Source organism: Archocentrus centrarchus, unplaced genomic scaffold (genome assembly GCF_007364275.1).
Source record: "Archocentrus centrarchus isolate MPI-CPG fArcCen1 unplaced genomic scaffold, fArcCen1 scaffold_24_ctg1, whole genome shotgun sequence".
Taxonomy (NCBI): Eukaryota; Metazoa; Chordata; class Actinopteri; order Cichliformes; family Cichlidae; genus Archocentrus; species Archocentrus centrarchus.
The window spans coordinates 5,941,283-5,950,649 of record NW_022060254.1 but is presented as its reverse complement, the minus strand read 5'-3'; the positions used below and the strand labels follow the sequence as shown (position 1 = coordinate 5,950,649).

Genomic DNA, 9,367 nt, shown 5'->3' with positions numbered 1-9,367 from the left:
GATAATGACGTACACAGTGTCCGATCAAAACAATTGAGCTCATTGTCTCTCGTCACAAGTGTTTTTTCCCACATGATCATCAAAGAGGTTCAAACTCACAACACAGTGGTTAATTAAAAATACAAAGGTAAATAATCTAATATCCGAGCTCACCTGTCAAGCATGATACAGACAGTACTTAATTAAAATACTATGGCTAAATAAAATGGCAATGGCCGAGTTCAACAGTGGGGTTGTTCATTTACATACAAGAAAGCCGGCTGTCCCAGTCCTCCCATCAAAGGGTTATGATGTGTTAGTAAAGTCACAAAGTCCAGCATGACTGCGTGTAGCTGACACATCTCCACAGGGAAGTTACGCACTTCCACCAGATCATACTCCTGCGACATTGAGAAATCCTCAACTCTGTGCAAACGCCACAGGAACAAAGTTGGTAATCAACTTTTGAGCTCAAGACCTCATCCTACTTACCATATTGTTTTCCTTATTATTATTATTATTATTATTATTATTACTACTACTACTACTACTACTACTACTACTACTACGGGCCATATGTAGGTACTGCAGGTTTTATTCACACAGCACAGGCGTGTTCTGAATCAGTCACGGTGGCCGTAGGCCATTAGCGGCTACAGCCATATTGGTCATGGTGTTCCATTACTAGCTATCCTCCATACCTGACAACATGCGTAATTCACATCTCAAACTAATAATATCGATGAGAGAGCAGCAAAACATAACTGACAACATTGTAAGTAAGCACATAAACACCGAAATGAGAACTCCCATGATCCTTTGCTCTGACGGGCCGTCCTTGACTGACACTAGCCCTGTGTGTACCATGCAGACTACGATACAGAAAAAAAACAAACGTATTTTAAGTTGTGATGTTTCCGCATGTTTCTGTGCTGACTTTAGAGTCTTTTTGCAGGCTAGCGGTTAGAGGATATGCCCTATGATGCTGAAAGCTGGTATAGATGTTTTTGGGTAAAATAAAGTAGTTTAAGCTTTATTTATCCACGTCAAAAAGACAGGCTTAAACATCAAGTTGTGGATTTTAAATTGTACATAGGAATGACGGTTGGTTATAGGAGGGGTGATACAGAAGATTATGGTATCATTCAATGCACACTGTGGTTAAAGTGTGTGAAAAACGCATATCTTTAATGATTAAATGATCTTCTACACTCATTAGTGTTTTAGGGAAATAGCTCCTGATGTTATTCAACTCCTCCTGTCAGGGGTTCTTGTCGAGCTTACATCTGATCAAAACAACAGTGCATGTGAAGTTTTTGATTCTTTATGAATAAAAACAATTTAGGCCTCGCATGACTGAGACTGTGGGGCTTTTTTTTTTTTAGGTGTTTATTAGGAACGTACATCTATTTGAGTAATACTATTCCAGAGTTAAAAATGAGCAGTCTGTACAGTTTTTAACATTTATTTATTTCAACCCCATAAACCAAAAATACAGAGTATGCATTACATACACAGTCTGTGTTTGCCTAACCAGTAGTTTTCCACCATGAGAAGCTTTGCTGGTAAGTCCTCAAAGAAATACTCCTCCCTCAGTTCATGATAAAAAATGTCTATTGCATCTGTGATGCATGCATCAATTCAGACACCTGAGCTTCCACAATCCGTGTGAAATCCTTACGTGCGTCGTCCAGACTGTTGGACCACAAGAAGAGTCGAATGGCAGGAATGAGACGATCTGTCCAGAATATTTTCATCACTTCATCATAATGGGGTGCATAGAAGAAATCAGGAATATCCTGCTTACAGCTGTGCTGATCATAGCTAGGGTGTTTGAGTCGACATCCGTAGCATATCCCTTCATGATAGTTCTGCACGGCCTTACACAGAATGCGTAGTGTGGCAAGCTTAACAGCCGTGACCCCGCGCCGCAACAGTTGCTCTTCAGGTATTTGGTGAGATGGTGGAGGTGAAGAAGATGAAGGAATCAGGAGGAGGAGGAACGGTCATCACCCGTGATGGTTGTGGCGGTAGTGATGTTGGTGGTGTAGCAGGTGGTGAAGTTTTAACGTCTGGAAAACAAGCATCATTAGTTATCATTGATGTAATATACACAAAATACACAAACGTACCATTATTTATTTATTTTTCTTTAAAAAAAAAAAAGGAATGCGTTGCTATACAGAATAGAGTTTGGTTCACATAATTTTGTGTGAAAGAATATGCTTACCTGAATCCATTTAAAAGACAGAGAGTGTAGCATTGCGCTGGAGTCAGTTTAAAAAGAAAAACTTGGGGAAAAAAGAAACTATGTGATCCTCTTGACAAACGAGCATTTGAGACGGTCTTGTCACGCTCAAGTACAAGAAACACCAGAGAACTTGAGTTGATTTTTGAATTTCTGACATACGCTCACTGATCGTAGCCAGGAACTGCAACTTTATTGACAAGAAACACAGGCGTGCTGCTCTGAAACAAACGCGGTTACAGTAGGCCATTAGCGGGCACAGCCATCTCAGTCACGGTGTTCCATTACTAGCTAGCCTCCGTACCTGGCAACGTGCGTAATTCACATCTCAAATTAATAATATCGATGACAGAACAGCAAAACATAGCTGATAACATTGTAACTAAACACATAAACCCCCGAAATGAGAACTCCCATGATCCTTTGCACCTTCATCTGAACAACCACAAAAATCACCGTGTCAGCTGATCACACTCTCATCGTGCCATGCTTGAAAAATAATGTGTTGGTCACATCTAAGAAACATAGAAGGCACTGTGTTACTCATCACGCAAAAGCTTACACAAACCGTGGAAAAAAAATCCCACATAGAGAGAAAAAAACAACAGTAAGCCCTGCTTTCTCGACAACATGGGGGAAATTCATAGATAAAAAAAACCTACTTTAATCAACAAACACTTTAGTAATAGATATTTTATTAAATTATGCTTAATAGATACTGTCAGGATACATTCAGCTGTCCACCTCGAAAACTGATACGTATAAACTGTTTGTAGCTTGTAACAATGACTCCAAACAAACAAAAACATCATGTCAGCTGATCGCCCTGCCTACACTCCAGGCTTTAACATGGAAAAAAGCCTTGTACTGGTCATCGCACAAAGCTTATGATGAGCATGAAATTCTGTTTTCTGTCTTAACCCTGTGGGAAGAATGTTGATATAGGACTGTTCACGAGGCCTACCTAGTTTGATCATAGTCTGACATGTTTCAATACGATAGGGATTTCTTTGATTACGCGTCTCCTTCAAGGAGATCACACAAGCCTGTGGGACAGCCGGCTTTTCTGTATGTAGATGACGTAGCGTATCACCCCCAGTGGTGAGGTCGGATATACAGCTATTATTTCACCATAGTATTTTAATTAAGCCCTGTCTTGTCTGTTTTTATGTTTGACAGGTTAGGTCGGATATTAGATCATTTACCTTTGTATTTTTAATTAACCACTGTGTTGTGAGATTGAACCTCTTTGATGACCGTCTGGGAAAAAAACCCTTGTAAGAAAGAGACAATGAGCTTGATTGTCTTGATCGGGAGATGATAACAGCTTGTGGGGCGGTCTGGTAAAATCAAGAATCAAGAATGCCTTTATTAGTCCCACAAATGGGGAAATTGCAGTTAACAGAACAAAAGTGGAAAACAGGGATTTTCCAAACAGGTGGGAGGCAGAGGACCTGAACGCTGACATCAGAGGTAAACTGTCTCTTTTCCTGGCCTGTGATGTGCGGGAAAAAGAGCAGCTTGGAGGAACAGATATGGAGAAGATGCAGAGAGAGACCTGCACAGGTGAGCTGAGAAAGCATCACTGCTCACACACCAGGAAACGCTGCAAAGTCCTGAAGACACAACACGCCATGAGCACCGAAACACAGTGAACTCTATAAGAGGCAAAGCTTTAAATCACCTGCAGTTTCAGAGGAAATCCCTTCTGAGTTTGGTGACGTTCCTGATCACATAGGTGTGCTGAGCTACCTGAGCAAATCTGTCAGTTCATAGAAAGTAAAGTAAAAGTCTGAGCAGGACTCCGGGAGGAAAAGTGTGACACAATGAAGCATCTTAATGCGTTAAACCTGCAGCTTCAGGGAGCGCGTGATCACGCTCACATATGATGCAGTAGAAAACTGTCAAGTCAAGTTGCACCTGCGAGAGGCGCGGATGCAAACAGGGAATTTATGTTGTTTTCCATGTTGCCCAAAATCAGATCAGGCCTCCACTGCTGAGTTTGCAGCCTTTTGCTGATAAACTGCACACACTGAGCAGTTTATGCAGTTTTCCTGACTTTGGGTCACCTGTTATCCCCTACAGTTACCCAGCAGAGACTCTTATTAATCCTCCCCAATATCTAAAAGGGCACAAACAGCCCAGAGCATTTTTAAGTCATCATCATGACAGTAAGTAACATCCCTCACAACAACTGTCAAGGTTAACCCTCTCAGGACTCTCTTAAAGTGCTCATTTAAAAGGATTTAGGACTGCTCAGACCTTATACTTGCTATGTGTTGGGAGAAGTTGAGGCCAATTTTGCCTGAGCAGCAGCTTTATGCTCAGCCCCTAAAACAAATCAAAAACTGGGCAACGGTTCTGACAGGTGTCCTGCTCATGAACCCCACGAGGTTCTTTTAATAAAACTGCTGAGCTTGGCAGAAATCTTGGCATGAGCAAGAAGTTCAACTCTGGGCCACAGCAGATGGTACGATAGAGGAAGCAGAACCTCTGTGAGTGGGCTGTGCATGCCCACTTAGCTGATTGAAGCTAAGTGATGAACACACACTCCAATCCAATCCAACTTTATTTATAGAGCGCTTTAAAAGACAACAAAGTTGAACAAAGCACTTACCAGATAAAAGACAGCAATACAATACAGCACAAAAAAAAACAAAAAAAAAAACATAAAATAATAATAATAATAATAATTTAAAAGGATAAACCATAAAAGGAGTACTTAAAAAAAAGAAAAAAACAGTTCCCAAAATACTGTCTGAGGCTGACTGATGGACACACACACTGACTGAGGCTGACTGATGAACACACACACTGACTGAGGCTGATTGATGGACACACACACTGAATCATTAGAAATGAATCTCAGAGCATGTTGTGGTGGGTTGGATCCTGCAGAGTTCTCCGTGCTCTGAGAGGACTCAGAGTTCAGCCTTTCACTCAGTTTAAACTCGTCCAGATTAAATATGAACATTTCTTTGACTTCAGTGTTTCTGATTAAATCTAGTTTGGATTTGAGTGACTGACTGTAAACCTGCTCTCTGCTCCCTGCAGATAAATGTGGACTCAAACCCACAGCATGCAGTTCATTTGTGTTTCTGTTTGTGTGTCCTCACTGTTTCCCAGCATGCCCTGGCTGTGCTGGTGGAGGCGAATGAGGGGGCGGAGTCTGTCCTGCTGCCCTGTCAGTACTCAGGTTTTATACCTGAGGACCCCACAGTGATGTGGACTCGCAGTGATCTGGATCCCAAATCTGTCCACCTGCTCCGAGAAGGAGGAGATGATCTTAGAGGACAAAACCAGCGTTACAGCGGACGCACATCAGTGAGGTCTGATGCTCTGGACTCTGGAGACTTCAGCCTCACTCTGAGGAACCCACAACTGACTGACAGCGGCAGCTACACCTGCTCCATCAGTGATGGAAGAAAAGAACTGAAACTGGGAGACATCCAGCTGCAGGTCAAAGGTCAGTAACAAACCCCAACACCTTCTGTATTTACAGGTCAAAGTCAGTACTGTAGACAAAGGTCAGAGGTCAAACTGAAGGTAACATTTCCTGCAGAACTCAGCAGCAACATTTAGCACAGACTGAACCTCAGTGGAAAGAAGAAAGCAGCAGAAAATCAGATGTGACTGCTACAACTTGTGCAGTCTTTGCTCCATGTGGAGGATCAGAGTCCTGACATTTACAGACTGTATACAGAGTCAAACATGGAGCTCTGTGAGAAGAACTGCAGCTCAGAGACATCAGCAGTGCAGGTAACAGGAGGAGGACTGCAGGCTGACAGCAGGGATGATGTTTGCATGAGATTTTTCTGCTGTGGAGAACTGAAGTTTTCAGGTTTTATTATCAAAGATGATCACAAACAGCTGATCGCACACACAAACTGTTCAAACACAGACCGACACATTTAGGAGCTAACAAGCTTTCCTGCTGCTGGATAAGCTAACCACAGGCTGCTGTCCACACACAGGTGGAGCTAACACTGCTGCACTATCCCCACCTGTTGCTCCATTCAGAGGCTGCAAAGCATCCTTCACCTGATTCATTTAATCCTTCAGGTTGTTGGTTTAAACAAAACTGATCCATGAAGGTGATCGTTTTTTCCTTTTTGCAGAGCATGCACAGAGGTGTGTGTGCTGCACTCAGGGAGGCTCAGCACACACACACACACACACACACCTGTGGATTTATTTACAGTTGATGGTTTTCTGTCAGCCAGTAACATCAAACTGTCAGGATGGTTTTTATAGAAGTCTGTGTTTTTATTCTAACTGGGTCAGAGGTCAGAGGTCAAGAGAGTAGATCCTCAGCTGGGCTCCAGTTCCCATCAGTGTGACTGCTGCTGCTTCTACAGCTCATATTGTGGTTTATTGTCCTCTCAGACCAGCAGGTGGAGGTGAAGGTGGAGGAAGGCTCAGAGTCTGTCATCCTGCCCTGCAGAACAACACCTGACCTGCCCGAGGACACCAGGGTGGACTGGACTCGCTCTGACCCAGACCTCGTGTACATAATCCAAATGAAGATGAATGAAGACCTGCTGAGAACTGGAGACCGCAGTCTGACCCTGAAACAGCCCACACAGAGAGACTGTGGAGAATACATCTGCACCATCTACAGGGACAAAGACATCCTGAAACAGAAAGTAGTGCTGCAGGTCAAAGGTCAGTAATTCAGATACAGACAGGAGGTGAGTATAGGAGAGTAAGATCCACAGTTCAAAGGTCACATTGTTATTGTTTTTTGTTTCTCCACAGAACCATTTCTATCCTGGGCCACAGCTTTCCTGGTTTTACTGGTTCTTGTTCTAGTTGTTTCTGGAGGTCTTTTATTTTGCTTCTGGCACAATTTCATGTCACGTGAGTCTCTCCTACTACATTACCCATAATGCCGATGGTTAACAGGTATCCTGTATTGTGCTGATGTTTGCAAATCTCATAAACAAATATTCACAGAAAATATCACATTAAACTGAGAAAATGCTTCATCCATCCATCCATCCACCCATCCATCCATGCATCATCATCCATCCATCCATCCATCCATCCTGTATTTCCATGAAATATTATGAAGCCTCATTTTAAACATATTTTCTGTTTTATTGTGAATAAAATATTGTAAGGCGGTCCACAGTCGAGGCGTTTGTTCCCTCCTCTTTCTCTTACGTAGTGTGTCACGTGTAATGCATGTAGGATGCTGATTGGTTACGAATGTTCTATTTTCCTGAATATAGACAACAGAGACTTTGTTTTTTGGTTACTAAGGCTACAGACGGTGCTCACGGCTCATCGCATGGACAGTGCAAACTTGCTGTTCTGTGCCTGGGCTAGAACCCGCTGCTTTCATTGATGCAAACAGCTGAATGTTCTGTACTGACCGGCCGAAGTCTCAGTAAAGTTTGTAAACAGTTCCCCCCAGAGAGCCTCCAGGATTGAGAAGAACAAGTCAGCTTCAGCTTTGGAGGCTACAACAGCAACAAAACACCAGTGAACACAATGTTCACACATGTAGTCATAAATGTGTATGTTGCTGTAATTAATGTATAGGCAGTGCCGACCTCTGCTATTCAGAGTCTTCAGCCTTTCACTGTTACTACCAAAAGCTGAACACTTGTGTTGTTGCTGCTCTTGTGAAGTGCGGCCATATTGAAAGTGCGTCATGACCCCACAGCTGACCTCCTACATCTCTGTCCCTGTTACCTTCTGCTCTGATCTGCTTCTGTCCTCCAGCTGCTGCTGCTGTCTGTACAGCTCATGTGTTGTTTGTATCCTCTCAGTCTTTCAGGTAAAGGTGGAGGTGAAGGAGGGAGCAGAGTCTGTCCAGCTGCCCTTTAAAACTACAAGAAACCTGCCTGCTGATGCTAAAGTGATGTGGGAACGTTATGATGAAAGAAAGATGGTCTACGTGTTCTGCAAGAAGACTGACGAGACAGAACAGCACGAGGATTACAGAGACCGAACAGAGATGAATGAAGACCCGCCGAGAGACCTCACTCTGACCCTGAAACAGCCAAAAGAGGCAGACAGTGGAGAATACAGATGTTTAGTCTGGAGGAGGGGAGACTTCATCAGGAAGAAATCAGTGCTGCTCACAGTCAGAGGTTTGTCACAGGTGGAGGAGGGAGGAGAGGAAGCACAGGTGGATCCTCTGCAGATGAGGAGCGTTCATTGATGTCACTGCAATCATCAAGATCACATGATGGTGTTAAATTGTTATTTTTTCTTGTAAATATGGATTTGATCTAAAACCTGAGTTTTCCTTCACCCGACCTTTGAACCTGTTCCTACCTTTAGTCCTGATGGCTCATCGTAGTAATAAAGGAGCAGTCCACATATTCTGCCTATCAGTACCATCCCCTCCTGTTTCCAAGTCCAGTCGGTCTTTGCTGTATAAATAGTCCTGCCCTCCACTCTGTATGGTCCTCCATGTAATTATCCACATTTCTCATCTCTGTCTCACCATCTGTGCAGTCAGTACTTTTTAAATAAAGCTCACTTTGTTTTATTGATCATTTGGTTCTTTGATCTCTGGGTTTTCTTTTTGTATAGTGGATGGAGTCGTGATAATTAATTCACTGAGACTTTGTTTAACCTCTTATCACACGGGGACATTACATTTGGTCCCCTAATACTTCTGATAAAGTCTTTCACACTTTGTTAAACAACATTTTTGTGTTATGCTGTAAAATAAACCCACTGTCCCAAAATAAGGACATACTTTTGTTATTGATGATGATAATCATGGTGAGTTTTTATACTAATCACAAAAAGCTCAGAGAAATTAAAGATGCATGAAGACGCGAGCTTGGGTCTGAGGAGGATCATCACTCCTCCACGTTCAGCACCGAGGTGAAAACTGTGGGCTGTAAACAGTCTTTCAGTCACGGATCAGTTTCCTCTGACATACACAGAGACTTCCTGTTGAGGTCAGAAGTTCAACAGTGAGGTTTTCTCTGTGCATCAGCAGCAGGTGTTGAAGCCGCTCAAAATTTCCGGCCGGTCCGTGGCTGAAATGAAATCCCCCACTCATGATGTAGCAGTGCAGCTACGGGTGGGAACGCCCCTAAGCAGCATTTAGGAAAACTGGTAGTTGTTATGTTGCTCCCTTATAGTGTCACTAAGTAAACATTATTACTCGAC

At 42.9% G+C, this 9,367-nt stretch overlaps 1 protein-coding gene across 1 annotated transcript; it reads left to right on the top strand.

The window, feature by feature from the left end:
* The first annotated feature begins 211 nt into the window (after window positions 1-211).
* On the top strand, window positions 212-8,399 carry LOC115775641 (butyrophilin subfamily 3 member A2-like). The gene is made up of 6 exons (XM_030723112.1): window positions 212-227; window positions 456-498; window positions 5,344-5,693; window positions 6,614-6,892; window positions 6,986-7,087; window positions 8,005-8,399. Exons 1-6 carry the CDS (start codon window positions 212-214, stop codon window positions 8,397-8,399), a joined length of 1,185 nt encoding a protein of 394 aa, XP_030578972.1.
* Window positions 8,400-9,367: the final 968 nt, after the last annotated feature.